Source organism: Aythya marila (genome assembly GCF_965140915.1).
Source record: "Aythya marila genome assembly, chromosome: 4".
Classification (NCBI taxonomy): Eukaryota; Metazoa; Chordata; class Aves; order Anseriformes; family Anatidae; genus Aythya; species Aythya marila.
The window spans coordinates 51,318,365-51,336,820 of record NC_139045.1 but is presented as its reverse complement, the minus strand read 5'-3'; the positions used below and the strand labels follow the sequence as shown (position 1 = coordinate 51,336,820).

At 40.0% G+C, this 18,456-nt stretch overlaps 1 protein-coding gene across 1 annotated transcript in view; it reads right to left on the bottom strand.

Annotated features, from left to right (window-relative positions):
* The window catches only part of KCTD8 (potassium channel tetramerization domain containing 8), a 92,729-nt gene extending 74,705 nt beyond the window's left edge, over window positions 1–18,024 (bottom strand). Inside the window, exon 1 of the mRNA XM_082759552.1 lies at window positions 17,175–18,024. Within this exon, the coding sequence (XP_082615678.1) occupies window positions 17,175–18,018 (844 nt within the window). The 5' untranslated portion in view covers window positions 18,019–18,024. The remainder of the gene's footprint in view (window positions 1–17,174) is intronic.
* Between the last annotated feature and the right edge of the window lie 432 nt (window positions 18,025–18,456).

Here is an 18,456-nt window from a genome sequence, read left to right as displayed (position 1 = left end):
ATGTACAAATGATATAAACCAATAGCATATAGCATATAATTTTACAAAAACTGCAGATTTTTTTTTATAAAGACTGATTACCATAAATTGTTTCTCATTTCTGTAACTTGCTATAACCTCTACATTACCACTCCGCTAATCAAGAATTACTCAAGTAACACTGTAGTCTGCCTCTTTCCCAAACTATACCATGACAGTGTTATTTAACTGGTACAGATATTCCTCATCATCCCCACCACAACAAAATCCTGCTTTGAATCCAGGTTGAACCAATGTTTCTTAGAGTCTACATAGCTAGTTTCTGCATAAATTTATTTATTAAAATTATTTATTAAAATATAATCACTTTTTGGTCTCCAGTAATGCTGGAGAGATACTGTTAATTTGGAGGAGGGAAAAGAGAAAATGTATTTATGTGCCAGTGAGACTATTTTCCTATCCAATGAGGGGTGAAATGTTATAATCTTAAAAGAGAAATATGTGGATAGAAAATTCTGTATAGAATTTGGAAAGAAGAATTATAAAAAGCAGAATTACTTTAGCATAATCTTCTATAATGGATAATATAATTCTTATTTGATGTAGGATTTAGCACTACATACAATGATTGCTAAAATCAATAATTGTATTTTGATAAAATTTACATATAAATATAAACTGAACTAAATGCAAAGACTTCAAGAAGCTTTCACCCATGATGAAACAAATAGTTCTTAGTTTATGCAAAATCATTTAGGAATTCTTTTGTGCTACAAGTCATACAGTAAAACAAATTATTTCAACACTAAACATTCTAATGATCAGGAAGGATCAATGAGATATTTGTTTGACTACTGAAGAATGTATGAAAAAATAAAAGGCATACATGATATGGCAATAACATCCTGAAACATACTGGTGCAGCTATCTACTTCTTAGATGTTAATAAAAAAGAAAAAAAGCAAAGTATCTTGCCAAGAATTTAACTCCTGACAATAATTTTATAAGGGAAAATACTTTTCATAAAGTACTTTATTTGTATTCCTCCCAAACCACCACAATATGACTCAGAGTACTGAGCCAGGGTATCACATCTAGCTAATGCCTTTTCTTTAAACATTTATAGATAGTTAAATACAGATACAATATAAGATATACAGATTTAAGGTTATGACACATCAGATTTAAGAAATATTTGGAAATACTGCATTGATAATTTGTTACTGTAGTTTCAATGGTAATATACAAATAAAGGTAGAAGGAGAGTACTGAAAAGAGGTCACAGCACCAACATACACTAAGCTCCTCATTCGCATGATCATGCATAAATGAAAGGCTTTTATCTTTAAAATAAAAAGCAATTATCTGCCCCTCCAGGAAGAAAGGATGACAGACATAAACAGAGTTATGAGATCAATTAAACTCTGGAGATGAGCCTAAAAAGTCCTGAAATGAGGAGGCCAGCCCATGCAAATCACTGAGGGGTTAAACTCCACGGCTCACTGCATCTATGACATAACACCAACTTAAGCACAGAAAGTATCTACCAAAACCTCATGGCTGCGCTTCCTCAGGAACCCTTCCTTCCCTCTCTGCTATCGTGAGCAACTGGTCTATGCGTAGAATTGTCCTATCCTAGACAGAAGTTAGTTCTTTGCTGAGGGAAAGAAGAAAATGGAGCTCATAGTTTTGAATGTCTAGCAGTTTCTTCTAGGTATACTACAGCAGATATACTAACTAGCAGGTATACTAACAACAGAAGAAACCCATAATAAATTTCTTCTTTTGTCATAGACTGTACGCAATCAAGACTTTTTCCTTTTCCATTAATTATTTGGATAATTAAAAACAACTTAAAAATACACACATTTAAACTCACTATAACTTGTAAGGCAAAAAAATGTAACATGACAACATTTTATTGGTAGCATCTTAGCATTTTATTGAAGATGCACCACAATGGAACATATGGTGGACATGAAGCCTTTAAACATCAATAAAAGGGAAAAAGTTCTAATGCATGTTCTTTTTTTCTTCACAATTTGTTAGTTTTTCATGCTGGTAAATCAGGCATAATGATAAAAAAAAAAAAAAAAAAAAAAAAGACTTTCTAGCCACTAGAATACAAAACCACAAATACAACACTACAAAATCAAAACAGATATTTTCCCCCTGTGAGGTTTCTGACACATCCCTATTAGGCCCTGGATAACTTTAAAAATCCACTATATCTGAGGCATATCTTAGGAAGAAGGTATGAATTAATGAATCAGTACTTACAGATAGATTAATATAAATCCAGGAGAACCACTGAAAAGTAATTCAGCATGGTTCATGTTTGCTTTATGATTTGTTTCTTAAGTTTTCCAAGCCACCAAAAAAATTCTGCTCAGCACATTTTCAGTTACTATGTAAATTGACTCAAGCTGTGCTGGGGAAAAATACAGAGGCTGAAGAGCTCAAGCAAAAATATGTCACGCTAAAGAAACCAAACACCAATCAAAAATATAAAAATGAGGGAAATCCTAAAGAAATCCAAGGTGATCTGTCATATTTAAATTTTATAGGAGGTATCTATATCTCAAGAATGGCAATGAAAATGGTTAGAGATTTAAACAGTAGTGATTTAACTTTTTTTTTTTTTTTTTTTTAACATGTTTCTCTTCAAGCAAAAGGTGATCAACTACCATAGTAATATCCAACATTAATTTTGTAAAATTTGTGTAAGGTACTTTCTTATTTGTGGCTTGTTCAACATTCTACGGTCTTGAATTTAAGGCAGAAAGTCCTGTAAAAAAAAAAAAAAAATTTCCTGGAGTATTTGTTTCAGTTCAGACTAGAGGAAAGATACAGAAAAATAAGTAAAATGATAACTAAGTTCATGTTTTGAACCTTGTGACATTTGGAGCGATCAGAATTTAAAGCTCTCTATAATCTACTTAATTTACCTGCAGCAGTTCCAATACTAAGTTAAAACACCTAGCACAGAATCATAAGGTAATTGAGATGATCTCTAATCCAACATTCTGCTCAAAGCTTAAATCAAAAGGAAAGGTCTGACATCTATAAGTCCAGACCAGGTTAGCAGAACTTGATCCTGCTGAGTCTTGAAAACCTCCAGGTATGCCCAACATACACAGCATCACAGCACAGCCTATTCAAATACCTAAATGCAGGAGACTTTTTCCTTCTATCACGGAACTTGTAAGTCTATTAAAAAGCTCTAAAGCTGAGTGTTACACAGCTGCTACAAGTATTATGGAATAGTCTTAATTTACTGATTCATAGTCTAACACCACACACCTTCTTGGACAGCAATTACGGCAACCCATTCTGAACAACCAGTAATTACCCAGTAACTTGCAATAGCTTTGCTATACAACTACTCGATAATACAGTAAATAGCTTTTACCACTATTGCTGTTGTACAGTAGTATCACTGTTATAAACTGATTTAATTGAGCAAAATAATGACTGAGAGGTAAACACTAACAGAAAATTTTAAAAAGTGATTTTGGATAAAAATGTCGATTTCTGTATTGCTAAACCTCTAACATAACCACAGGATAAAGAAGAAGTCAAACAAGTACAGTTTATCACCAGTCATGAAGGTAAGAACCACTAAGTCTTCCAAACAAGCAACACAAACTTCAGGCCTTCTATTCCTGCTGTTGACTGGTACTCAAACTGCAGATGGAAATTCTCCCTGAACTTGTCTGAATTTTCTGAAAATACATTCGAGACTATATGCGTTGATTTGGAGCTCAATTTTAGACTCATGCTATTCTCAAAAGTGATTAATTATATGGTTCATTAAAAAGGATATCTGTTTTTGCTGGTAGCCTCACTATTGATTAAAAGAATCATAGAATCATAGAATATCCTGAGTTGGAAGGGACCCTTAAGGATCATCAAGTCCAACTCTTTGACACCGCACAGGTCTACCCAAAAGTTCAGACCATGTGACTAAGTGCACAGTCCAATCTCTTCTTAAATTCAGACAGGCTCGGTGCAGTGACCACTTCCCTGGGGAGCCTGTTCCAGTGTGCAACCACCCTCTCTGTGAAGAACCCCCTCCTGACGTCCAGCCTAAATTTCCCCTGCCTCAGCTTAACCCCGTTCCCGCGGGTCCTGTCACTAGTGTTAATGGAGAAAAGGTCTCCTGCCTCTCAACAACCCCTTACGAGGAAGTTGTAGACTGTGATGAGGTCTCCCCTCAGCCTCCTCTTCTCCAGGCTGAACAGGCCCAGTGACCTCAGCCGTTCCTCGTACGTCTTCCCCTCAAGGCCTTTCACCATCTTCGTAGCCCTCCTCTGGACACTCTCCAACAGTTTCATGTCCTTTTTATACTGTGGTGCCCAGAACTGCACACAGTACTCGAGGTGAGGCCGCACCAGCGCAGAGTAGAGCGGGACAATCACCTCCCTTGACCTACTAGCGATGCCGTGCTTGATGCACCCCAGGACACGATTGGCCCTCCTGGCTGCCAGGGCACACTGCTGGCTCATATTCAACTTGCTGTCTACCACGACCCCCAGATCCCTCTCTTCTAGGCTGCTCTCCAGCGTCTCATCGCCCAGTCTGTACATGCAGCCAGGGTTTCCCCGTCCCAGGTGCAGGACCCGGCACTTGCTCTTATTGAACTTCATGCGGTTGGTGATCGCCCAGCTCTCCAACCTGTCCAGATCCCTCTGCAAGGCCTTTACGCCCTCATTTGAGTCCACAACTCCTCCAAGTTTGGTGTCATCAGCAAACTTGCTCAAAATACCCTCTATTATCTAAGTTATCTAAGAAGATAACTGTTTCCAAAAAGATGTATTGAAGATTAAAAAAATACATCTTCTCAAACTTCAGAGTATTTTTACTGTTTTCAGAAAATGCAGCGAAGCAACCCCCCAAGCTCCTTTAAACATTTCATGCATCTTAAGTGTGACAACACATATAGGCTTGCATGCAGTCACTTTGTCAATACTAATTAAAAATCAAGCGCTTTTACATAAGTCTAAAAAGCAAGTACTTTTTTTTTCCTAGATGTTTTGTTTCCAGGTTACCTACTGCTTATAACACTTTTTTTTTTATTCTCCATATTTTGTACATTTAAATTTAAAGAATATTTGGATCAACGTTACTAAATTAAAGATTGCAATTAAGTTTACACCATTTCAGCAGCACCATTTAAAAAGCTCAGATAACGTGCTTTGTCACTGAATAAACATTTGCTAGGTATCTCTTGCCTTCCTGGTGTCTTTGACCAGAAACCCTTGCTTTTCATGTATAATAATAACTCAAGAAGTTATTTCTCATTTACTTTGTGTCATAAGAAGTTCATGAAATTACATAGAAGGGGGGGGGGGGGGGAAAGCCATGAGTCACTGCCCTGGGATTTCAAGGCTCTGAAGCAATCTTGTGATGGTGGCCTGCCATGAGTCCTTGGAGGACTGGAGGACACAGCTCTTGGCTTCTCTGCTTGTAGTCCCAGAAAGCAGACAGTCGCAAATTCCTTCCACCCACTGCTTCCAGGCCTGGCTTTAAGGACCCTGGCCACACACGTGGGACTCCTGCACAGGCCAAAATCCTGTATCAGGCCCAGGACCCCCAGCAAGGCCACAGCAAGGACAGGCTCCAGCTCCCCAGAGCCCAGCCTGGGCCCCTGCTCAGCCCACCTAGCCAAAGACACCGAGAGGCCCCCACATATTTTTGGCAGCATTGACCCACATCCAGCTCGCCCCTAACATGCCACATCCATCAGACCAAACAACTAAAGCCTCTGAATAGACCCAAACATATACTTGCACAGACCACGCAGGCTTTATTCATCACCTGCACAGCAAGAGGATTTAGGAATAAAGCACTGCCAGAGCTCAGCCACCAGGGATGTGATTAGACAGGCAGCATTTACCCTAATATCTTCTACAGCAAGTGCCTTCTTCTTCCTGTAATTAAATGTGATCACAGATGCAGTTATTTAGGGGCATAATTTCACCAATTTAGACACCAAACTACTTCCATTGCAGGTGGAAAATGCAAGTAATGAAAGGGTGTGAGTGAAAATGTGAGTGTTTTTATGACTGGAGGCCAGGCTGATGGCTAATGATCATATGAATATATATAATCTTGGCAGGTTATGGGATTAAACAGAAATTCAATCAGTACTCAAAATGTCACATACTAAATAACCCATAAATGTCTGAAAAGTTTGTATCTTTTATCTTATGGAGTTAGTGTTATTCTAAAGCTTACAGATATTGTTATCTGTTATTCTCAGTTTTTGGAGGGTGGGGGAGATGATAGACAAAATGTATATCCTTAAGCTATCTCTGTCTATAACATTTAGAAATGCTATATTCATTTATTATATCCCCAGAGAGAAACTGACAGCATGAAAAGATTTCATGTGAAAAAAAAGAAAATGGTCAGAAATTGATGTTTGAGTTATGGTAAAACTGAAACAGGTAGCAGCTATGTGTAGCTTTCTAAGGAATTGCTAACATAGAAAATTAAACTCTACAGGTATTAGTAAAGTAAGAATTGCAAGCGGGATTACAAATTAGTGTTCATAGTTACATTCCTTTCACATTTTTTGTTATTGTTTTAATATGATAAGGCATATGCACATACAGAGATACCGACAGTTCCTGCTCTCAAGAACTGGTTCTGAAAATGGATGCTACTGAAAAAGGAAGGTGGGGAGGGGGGATAGATGCCAGAAATTTGGAAACAAGAGGACAGATCCAATCTTACTTAAACACCTGCCCTATTCTGTCTTGCACCATATACAGCTGAATTGTTTTGATATTTTTTCCGGAAGTCCAAGTAGCTTCAGTAATATTGATCACACTCTTACAAGATTGCATGCAGTTATTTTTAGAAGGATGGAATGAGTGGTATTTTTGTTCCTAAACACTGGAAAGAGACAAAAATAGGTGAAAAGGCAAGAGTAGCCATGCCTCCATTTTGTTTCAGATCAACTAAAAAGTCACAGTAGGCATTAACAACATAAATAGAAACAGCTGTCTACGAACAACAATACTGAGAAGTTACTGGCTGTAAATGGGTGACTTAAGAAAAAGGGAAAGAAACTGTCTTTATTAAGAAAGACTAGCAGAAAATGTTCAGCTTTAATGTGTAGACAATACAGTGGAGAAAGACAACCCCGATAAATTTTCCAGACTTACTTTATCTGCCTTCTAACACTTATGTAGTTTGTTTTCATATTATTTAGTATTCATGAATTCCAATGAGAACGAAAGAACCTTGGATTAAAGACCACAAGCATTACAGAATACTTCTACTTACACATAATAGATATTTATCATTACTTTGGAAGTTTTGCTGGTATAGTGGTTTTAGTGGGGATTTGATTAATAGGCAGGAAAAAAAAACATCTTGTTCTAATAAACTGTTTTTAAGTTATGAAAACATATTGAAAAGAACTATATCATACCTATTTATTTGTATAATGGGTATAGATGTAATTCTGTACCTCTTTAAGATCAGTCATTCTTAAAATATATTCCACTATATACAAATATTGACACTACCCCTTTTTTATGATAATTATAAAGGGTCAATAATGCGTATACTTCACAGACTCTCCAAGTTACATTCATGCTCTAACTCAGCTATTACAGAACACAGTTAGGAAGGAATAAGTCAATTTCTCTTTTGTCTTTTGATATTAGAAATACTGTGAATCTAAACTTTCAAAATCTTTAGCTAAGCCCATGTTTTTTCACTGAAACTAGATATAGTTGGAAAACAAAACCAAACTTGCATGTCCTGTCAATAAGGCATAATAGTTTAAATACATGGACCAGTGCATACCACTACCAAACTTTCATCTTGATGTAACTTGTATCCAGCCTACTCAGAGCAGGGTAAGAAATCTACATGAAAACTTTAGATCTCCAGTTCTGGAGCAAGTGGTGGAATTGAGGCAATTAGCTAAACAGAAAGATGAAGGAAATATGCAAAGCATGGGGGAAGGAGAGAAAAAGACAAATAGAAAAAAAGATGAGCAAGTCTAAGATGAGAAGCAAATATGGAAGTAAGCAGCAAACAGCCAAAGGTGGAAATGTTTAATGAACATCCTCTGGATATATGTACGTCAAACAAAAAATGAAAATCAGCCCTAGAGACTCTTACATCTCTCCAGGACGGGGGAAAAATTAAAAAATAAATAAATTCTACTTTTACTAAGTGACTTAGTATCCACTGAGCCCACGTACAGTTGTTTTTTCATATACAGCTTGCCACCAAGTAAGTAAATGAAATCAAGACAAGGAAAAGTGTCCAGATCTTCCAAATGAAAATTCTTCCTCTCAATAAGTTCGTTTATTCTGGGAAATTGCTTATTTGTGCAAAAGGATAAGAATGCCTTGTGTTTGAGCATTTAAAATCATACTGCACATGTCCACTTTAATTCTTTTGTACCTTAAACTGTGACCATCAGATAGGATGGACATGGGTATTTCATTAGTAATCTGAATAAAGAAAGGAGCTTGCTAACTCTGCTGGGAAAAAAAACTTTGAATCATGAACAATATTGCCAGATTATATACCTCTGAGTATCACTAACCATGTATGTATACATGATACACATACCTATATGCATATAGACATGCTTGCATTAGAATTTAGACATAAATTTCTTCTTCTTATTTAACAAATATAAAACGCTTTACAGATATCCAACAAAATATTTACTGGTTAAAAGCCTCTGTAATGATAGCACACTTTAATAACTTCCATGGAATATGCTTACGTAGTTATAAACCTTGAAATAACCTATGAATATCCTTGTTCAAAGATGTATATACACAACAATTTCACTATTAACCTATGTTGCAGAAGTCTGTTTACAACAAAATGTGACAAGAGTCCCTGAGCACCAACTCCTCTCTCTCTGGGAGTATTTGTTAATACTACTAAAGAGTAATTCCCAGTGAGGATGAAGAAGAAAAGATACAAAACACATCTGAAGGTTTTAACAAATAAATAATATATTGCCTGATTTCGTTTCTGAATCACATCTTTGTGCTAATGCAAAGAGAATATCTCTATATATTATGTACAGTAAGACTAAATGCATGCTAAATGAAAACCTGGAATATTTAATTTCATTAATAAAAAATAATGACAGTGTTGATTTCTTTTTAGTTCTTCATCCCTCTCCTTTTCCCCCAAAGGAAACATGCAGCATATCTACTTCTATGCATTAGTTACTCTTGCTGTATGTACTTGCACTTTGGATTGAGTTGTTTGTCTCTGGATTTATTCATAGTGTTGTAAAAGTGTTGCAGAAGCCCCTTCAAAAGGAATTTCTATTACTTTTTTACTCTATAATCCATTCTGGTTTTCCTTATTCACTAAGAGCATATCATGGAAACAGAAAAGAGGTCGGGCACAGCGTACAGGAGCACTACAAAGCAAACCTGACAAGCACACACAGCCCAGAGGCAGCAGAAGCTGCCTGGAGGGAGTGACAATCCCCTGAGGCAGTGGCTCCTGTCTCTTCGCCTCCTTTACTCAGAGCCCCTGCAATAGAGTTCAGGAATATGAGAACAATGAGAAAGGGAACAACTGAATTTTGACCAGGCGAAATGATGATGATGAATGAATCACTGTATTAGCCAGAGCTGAACAGTCCTCCCACTGCTTATGGCCTGTCTGGCACCCATAGGGTAAAGAATGGATAAACACATTGCTCACAACCTTGGAAAGACAGTACCAAGACAGAAGTCATACCATAAATATGAAATAATATTTGCTTAAACATTTTCAAACCATTGTATTCATCACTAAAAACGTGAAACATTTATCGACACCACTGTGTTACATGTGTGGTGAAGTCCTGAGAAGATTTAGAGATGTGATTACATAAATGGAATGACACCTTGCAGCTAGATGCACACTTTCATTTAAATGTCTTCTGAAACTCAACTGTTAAAATGTAACAAACATAAGTTTTGGTATCACATTCTGATAAAATGCAACCAAAATTGAATGGTTGCATTCAATTCTTTTACAAGTGCCATGAAAATTATAAATCCTCCTTGCTTGCCTCCTGCCAGGATTTTGTGTACTAGGAACAATTATGACACTAAATAATTACTCACGTAGTTTTAATTTCACTTTGATGTGAAAGACTAGTGCAAGGCAATTTGGTGCTTTAGTCCCAGTGAAGGTCTATCTTGCAGCTGTGAATGGGGCTGGAGTGTGAGTTTCACATGCTGTTTATGACTAATCCCATTTAGGTTAAAAAAAAAAAAAACAAAAAAAAACTGAACAATCCTTAATGTGTATGAGGCAAAAGCTAAATATACAAAGGTCATTACTGATTTAAAAATAAAAGAATAGAAGTAATACAAAATATTTAAAGAGATGTACTTAAACTCTACTGAGAATGATAATTTCATTTCAGACCTAGCACTTTTTTCTCCTAACATTTAGTTAATATATGAACTTTAATTAGAATATAAATTACCCCTTCTCAAAGAGAACATGCAGTTTTATCAAGCTAGAGTGAACAACCTCCCCAGGAAATCCATCATGAAGCGTTTGATTTGCTAAAGAAAAATGAAGTTTTGCCAGGTAATTTTTTTTAAAGGATTTTCCATTGGGCTTGTGGCTCAATTTAAGAGCCATGATTTGAGAGTGCCATTACTATTCCTGCCACTTTAAGTAAGAAAAGTCTAGCGATGAGAAATGAAATAAAGTCATCCTCAAATACAAAAATATCAATACCTGCTTGCCAAGTAAAGATGTTATCTGGTATCGTGACTCCAGCTTTCCTCAACAATTATATCAAGTCAAACAACCCCCAACCAAATAATCAGCCCATAGTGTAGAAAAGCTCTGTAAGTGTGACCTTGGACAACTTACATGACTCTGGCAGTAGAGTAATCCAAAAGCGGAGATAGAAAATGGAGGGCATGTTATTCACATCTCCTACAGTGACACCAAGAATGTGCCTAGCTGCTGAGAGAACACAGAGCAATGCTGGCTGGGAGCTGTACCAGGCACCATGTTGGTCCTGGCCACCCCACAGAAGTGAAATGCATGTATACCACCCTCCATACTTTCCTTCTTTGTCCTAGGGACCTTCCTCAGCAAAAACCTCACCCTTAAACAGATAGCACACCAAAATGTGACTGATTATTTCTGGATGGTTTGTTCAGGTCATGATGATGTTCAGCTGGGTGAACATCATCATGATGGGTGAAGAGTGCCCTTCTTAGGCTTAGGTTAGTAGAAACCACTTCAGTCTTTCCTCACACCCATAACATTTTATCTTTGAGAGTTGGCTGACAGGCTTTTCATTTCTAGGGAAATATGTTTAAATGCAGAACTGTGGCAGAAAGAGGATAACATGAGTATTGTTGAGCTCCCTCTTTGTGCAGCACTCAGTGAATTTTTGCACACCACACAAATTCTCATCACAGCATAATGAATTCCGTATTTGCTGCAAAGGAGAAAAGCAGCAGTGAAATTACCAGCCATATCACACTGTGAAAGCAAATATGTTTCAAAATATATTTTATTAGCAGTAATGTTTTAATTTTAAATCACGATGTTGGAACGGTATACTGTGAAAAACTTTTGCACACAAATTCTGCACTTGAACAGTAGATAACTAGAAATTCATGTTGACAATAAAGGAAAAAAATAAGATATGATTTGCTCATTCCACTGTCAGAATGTAAATGTTTCCCTGCAACCACTGTCATAAATCCTTGAAAATGCATGAAGTGATCTGACACCAAGAAGCAGTTTTCCTGCAAAATATTAGGAAACCAGCAAAGTCAGCTTCTCCAACATTGTAACTTCATTCCCAAGCAATGCATAAGAAGTGTAAGTCTGGAATAGTTATCAAAAAAAGTATATTTCCATTTCTGAATACCAGAAATAACAGCTGCTTGTATCAATGAATCTGTTACTCATCTAATAGCGATCCTAGTATATAATACCAGGACAGATGTTTCCTCTGATAATCTCCAATTTTCCTTTTAAAATACGGTGCAACAGTCCCAATCCCCAGCTCCACACATTAAAGTGGTTATACAGTACTTAAACATTTAACTTTATTTTAATAAGAGCAGAATGTGGATGTAATGATTCAAGTTCAATCATAAATCATTGTATTGAGTCTTGCATACTTCTACTTGAATTTAAGAAAATCAAAAGGTTCCCAGTATCATTTTTAGAGCAGTGTCTTCACACACTAGCTGTAGAGAAACTCTGGTTTTCATTATTTATTGAAAAGAAGAATTTGTTCTAATTCCTTTTTAATTTCGCATCTTTAAAAAAAAAAAAAAAATCAGTCCCTGAAATTGAGTCTGTAGATTGAAATGATGACTGAAATTAGAACACCAATTTCAGTAGCCTAGATTATTTCACTATGTCAAGTGGTGGCATAAGGAAAATATTTTCATAATAGTGATTTATGACTGTATGCTTTGATTCATCCTTTTATGTTCAGTGACGTGCATTTTGGAAGATGACAAGACAAAGCATATCCTATTACGCTTATATTTTTAAACAATATTAGAGTTAACTGGACTAATAAACAGATCATCATGAAGTTTTATGTCAATTTGCCAAAGTCACAACTTACAAAATCACTCTTAAATTTTAAAGAGCTTCACACAATAGTGACCAACATTTCTAGATTCTGATACTGTCAGAAATCTAAAGCTTTCCTACATCACACCTGTGATGCAGGGAGACATGATGGATCAAATCCACCAAGAATACCCCTCAAATATTTGAGACTCCGATTCAGGCTCAGAAAAAAATAGCCCACCTTAACATTCCACAGAGAAGCAATATCCTTATTTTACTTTTGGTTTAGTCTCCTTTCTCTTCTAAGCCTAGTAATTTCTAGGTATACATCGCATACGTAAAAAGGTTAGTTGAAAAGAGTATCCCAAGACACTCCATGTAGCAAAAACACTACCAAATAAATAGTGATGGATGAAGAGCAGCTTGGCATTGCCACAGAAACCACCCACAGAATGGATCTCCTTACACTGTTCCCTCAGAGCAGTTTAGGGTTACCTGCCAACACACCACCCCCTAGCTATCCCAGTGGGATGATGAACTGGATTTGGCATTTACAGAACAATTAACATCTCAATCTATTTCACTTATGTTTTTTCACCATGTTTCAATTATCACCTTCTGTTTTCTTCTCCTCTGTATTACAAAGATCCAAACAATGAGGTGTTGGTATGGTATTTTGTTTACTTGTTTGTTTTGGGGGTGAGTGTTGTTTTTTTTTTTTTTAATTGCTTCCAACAGATTATTCCCCTACTGATTATGAAATTATTAACACTTGTTTATGACAATTTCCACAGAAACCAGTGTAATCTCTGCATACTGTGACCAAGCAGAAAATAAGTGCCATAAATTCACGCAAGTGTCACCCATTACGAATAAAAATAGGCACGGAAACAAAATGTCACGTGAAACAGGGATACTGAAACAGAATACAACATTTTTTTCATGAAATATTACTGTCTTCTTACAGTATCCATGTCAATTCAGAGTGGATAGCTTCCAGCTGAGCATGATGCTCTCAACACCCATAAGTCAGATTGTGTAGCAGATGTTAAATGTAAAATCCATTAAGACCAATTAGATTCTACAGAAGAAAAAAAATATATAGTAATAGCACGCACTGGCAATTCTACATTACACAATAGCACCAAGAGATACAGTGAACTACAAAAGAAAAGCTTAAAAATGTAAATTACACAAAATCCTTACAAAGAGACCTACTAACAGAGGGCTTGCTAAGTTGTCTGCAGCCATGTGAAGTAAGGTCTCCTTGCTTCTGGTCTCCCATCTCCACCTACATGGAACTTTTGTGAGGACTATTACCAACAGGTAATTAACTAAACAGTGGTCCACATGATGGCCTGAAACTAATGCAGCAAAAGAGCTTGAGCCTCTTTCCCAAACTGCAGACATGTTTCACACTGTATTAACAGGACCAAATCACTCTCTCATGGGCTAAGGTCTGTAAGCTTTAATAGCCCTAGTTAGTCTTCAGGATCTGAGCAAGTATAGCTCAGAGCTGAGCTATTGGGGGAGAAAAAAAATGAAAAGTGATGCACTCTAGTAGAGCCCTTTCAATACCACATTAAAAGCTACCAATTTTATCAGCCATTAGGAGAGAGAGTTTGTAATAGATACATGGAACAGATCTGTTGAGCACTTTCCAGAAATAAGCCATCAATATGTAGTAATTGTGGAGACAAATGAAGCAGTCCCTGCATAGGTGATAGTTTGCACACCACTGGAGGCAAATAATATATATATATATATATATATATTTTTTTTTTTTAAAGAATTATGCATGCTAAGAAAGCGCATCTCTCTATGTGTCAGGACATGTTACCAAAGTCTGAAGGATCATCTCAAACAACCCCTGGTTCTTGAGTCAGAGTTGAATCAACTAATCCATCCACTGATACTAAGCAATCTAAAAACTAACTAAATTATGTTTAGTACCCAAAGTGAATTTCATCTGCCACAACATTTCAAAAAGTGGAATTTATTTTCTTAAAAAGTGAGATTGTTTTTTTAATTCAAAATACAGAAGATAGAGATATACTAGAAACAGACCTGAAATCCATTTCCCCAAGCAGAGACTAAAGGCCACCTTTGGCCTTCAAATGTTCCTTAGTAGCTTGGGAAGAAACTCATTCAGCTTGTCCTGATCTAAGGCAATGGCTACAATGTGTATATCCTCATGTATTTTTCCACACCTCCAGAATTGTCCACAAGTCCTCCGGAGAAACAGTTAGAGAGAAAACTGTGTGGCTGCTATAGAATTACAAACCAACAACTAATATAGCTGCTGGTAGCAGGTGCTCATGATGTGTACAAAGCTGTGTTTATGTGAGCAAATAAACAAATATGGTCCTGGCAAATGGTCTTGGAGAGACCACAGCCAGTAACTTTGATCAGTCTTCTCCCCCCTGGTATATAGCAGCAGGGCAGGCTTTTAAGGTTTGCTGTCCCTTCAGTGGGTTCTTATGCAGGAGACAGAAACTACAGAAAGCACCCAATCCACCCAGAGCCCTCCATTATAAAGCATTGTTTTATCAGAGATCTCCATCAACTGGACATTTAAGTCAGTTAAAAAGAAAAATAATCCCTAAGGCATTACTTCAGACATCGTGCTCTGCCTGTTTCTCTTCTTATTTGGATTTTTTTTTCTTTGTTTATTTTTTAAAGTTATCTCAGCATTGCTACGTTTTGGAAGAATCTATCACATAATCATACAGAAATTTATAAAATTACATTAAGCAGAGGTTGCCAAACTAAGCTACGAAAAATAAAACCTATTCCCCTTCTTTTAAGCCTACTTTAGCTCAGCCATTGTTTGCAACCAAGAGTAGGGGTAAATAATAATATTAGGCAAAAACTGAAGTTTTCAATTATCAAATTAAGTAATTAACTACCTGTTTTACTTGTTATAACACAATAAACTGGAAGCCAAAAAAAATAAATAAAAAAGAAATTGTGGTGTACGACATCTAATTCATCCCTGGCATGATTCCACATAAATCAGTGGCATTACACTGGGGATTAATTTGGAATGCTGATCTGAATTAGAGCACTGTTCTATACAGCAACCTCATCATAACACACACACAAAAGAATCCAAAACATTGTAAGCATCACAAATGCACACAAATAATTAGGCACCCAAAAAATCTATGTCTGAGCAAACAGAATAGGCTATTTCATAGTCTTGATAACAACAGTAAGGAATTTCTACTATTTCGAAAATTAGGTCCCTCTTTTTCAGAAAGGAAAATTAATTAACACATATTTTACATGATTAAGTCCACACAGAAGAAAGTAAAGCCCCTCTGACAACTCAGTTTTTACATCTCCTAATCAGATATGACCAGCTTGATGGGTTACATAACGAATCTTCAAAAGCTGTTTTAATACAGTTTTGAATACTGAAGAACTGAAGTTTGTTCACCAAAGAGTGGTCACCACCTAAATATCATCGAACTATTGAATGAATTTCTCTTCCGAAAAGAAAGCCATTCACATCTCCCTCCTCTACTAAATCCTGTGCCCAAGTCTGGTTTTGCACACAAAACAGGTTGCTTCTGTTTAGCCGCACTCCTGGTGAGGTTTGGGGTTGTGTATGCCACCCAGGGACAGATAGATAGATGCTCAACAAAAGCTCTCCTCCTGCCCTCAGGCAGCAGGAGACCACACAAAGGTAGAAGGAACAAGACAGGGGATGGAGAACAGCAGGGCTCTCTTAACTCCCCAAACACACCAGTAAGGTTTAAGGCTAACCTCTGCCTTTCAGATACAGATCTCTGCCAAGGGCTGGTGTTTTCCATCCAGCTGCTGTTTCAGCAGTCCAAACCCCTGCTCTACAGAGGGCTGAGTACTTTGCAAGATAGAAACACAGCATTCTCCATCACTTGATTCCCCTATTTGCGAGTGACCCGCAACCTTTAAGGCTAAGCAGAGCCAACAAGCAGAGTTACTTAAGAGCTGTGTACACACCACAGAGCTTTTGTGTATGCATTTGGGTTTTTTCCTCCCTTTGAGCCAGGCTCCTTCTTGTTCCCCAGGACGTGGCTCTGCCCTCGCTGCCCTCACCGGGAGCGCACCCGCTGCCAGCAGCGTGCTTACTCCGCAGCTAACGAGAGCTGAAGGCGATGTTGTAATGAAATATTAAAAACCCTTCCTCTCTCCCAGCTCCAGCGGCGCAGTCCCCACACCATGGAGCGGCACAGCCAGCACTGGGACCCGCCGCGATGCCCCTGGGGGAGACCCCGGCACGGGGCAAGGGGGCTGCTCCTCCCCGGGGTGCATTCACTTCCTACTAAAAGGTGCAAACAGCCCCGATTTCTCCAACTGGGTCTTGGGGGGGGGGAGGGAAGGAACTGCTCCAGTCGGCACTCCAGAGACATCAGGCATCCCCGGGCTCCCCCCCTACACAAAGTACTGTGGCAGTGACAATGCTTAAAGAGGGGTCGCAGCCCCCTTTTTCCCCCACCTGCACGTTGCTGCGGGACAACAAGGTGTTTTTAAGGGTATTTTTAAGGGGTTGGGGGCAACAAGGTGCTTTTGTTTTTTATTCAGGGTAGTGGGGAGGCAGATTTAAGCAGACACCGCTGCGCACCCACCCCGGGGGCAGCACTTACTGAAGAAGATGTACTCGGTGTAGCTGCTCCAGATCTTGTCGTCCCTGTACTGGTTGATGAAGGCGGCGGTGCCGGTGGAGTTGCAAGCCACCATGTGGAAGCCCGCCTCGGAGAGCCGGTCGAAGGCTTGCTCCAGGTAGGTGAACTTGAGGTAGAAGCGGGAGGTGTACTTCTCGGGGGGGCGGTCGGGGTCGCGGCTCTCGTTCAGGGTCTCGCCGAAGACCTCCTTGGCCAGGGCGATCCTGCCGCACACCATGATGCGGGCGACGCGGCGGAACTTGGCGTCCGCCTGGTTGTCCCGCACCGTGGTGTAGGAGCCGCGGTAGCCCACGGTGAGGAAGCCCGAGCGCTTGTCCAGCGCCGCCCGCTGCAGCCGGTCGCTGCTGCCCTGCGAGTTGCTGTCCTCCAGGTCGCTCTGGCAGCCCTCGTCGTTGAGCGAGCTCTGCTTGGTGACCTTGGGCGACAGCAGCTTCACCAGGTCGCCCAGCTGGAAGTACTCGGCCTCCCGCAGGAGCCGCTCCTTCTCGGGGAAGTGCTCGGGCAGCGCCAGCTGCTTGTCCCGCAAGTAATCCAGCACGTACCTGAAGAGGAAGCCGTCGCGGTCGATGAAGAAGCGCGCCCGGCTGTCCCTGGGCAGCTGCCGGGCCGCCGCCGGGCCGCCCCGGCAGGGCGAGAACATGGTGGCTAGCGTGCTGTCCGGGACACTGAGCAGCGTGGAGTGCCTCGTCACGTACACCTGGCCCCCCACGTTCAGCTCCACCACCTCGGGGAACGGCGAGCCCGACGGCCCCGACACCATGTCGCTGATGGGCAGGATGCTGCCGCCCGCCTCCTTCAAAGCCATGGCTGCGAGCGGGCGGGCGGGCGGCCGCGAAGGAGGGTCTCCCTCCTAAAAAAGGCGGCCTCCCTCCTTCCCTCCCTGCCTGCCTCCCTCCCTCCCTCCACCCACCCCACCCCTCCTCCTTCCCCGCCGCGCCCGGAAGCGCCTGGACGGAGCCGCCGCTCTCCAGCTCCGCCGCGGGGCGCGGCGCCGGCCCTCACCTGCCCCGCGGCGCCCCCTCGCTGCCCCGCCGCCGGGACGGCCCTGCCTGGCCCTCCCCTGCCCGGCCCCGCCCGGTCCGGCCCCGCCCGGCGGCGCGGGGCTCGCAGCAGCCCTGTCCCCGCGGCCGAGCAGCCCCCGCAGCCGGCTGGCACTTGGCGAAGCGCTGCCAAGCACGGCCCAGGGGAGAGCCAAGCCCCTAGCCCGGCTCCTCCCCTTCGCCTCGGCTGCTGGGTGGCTTTT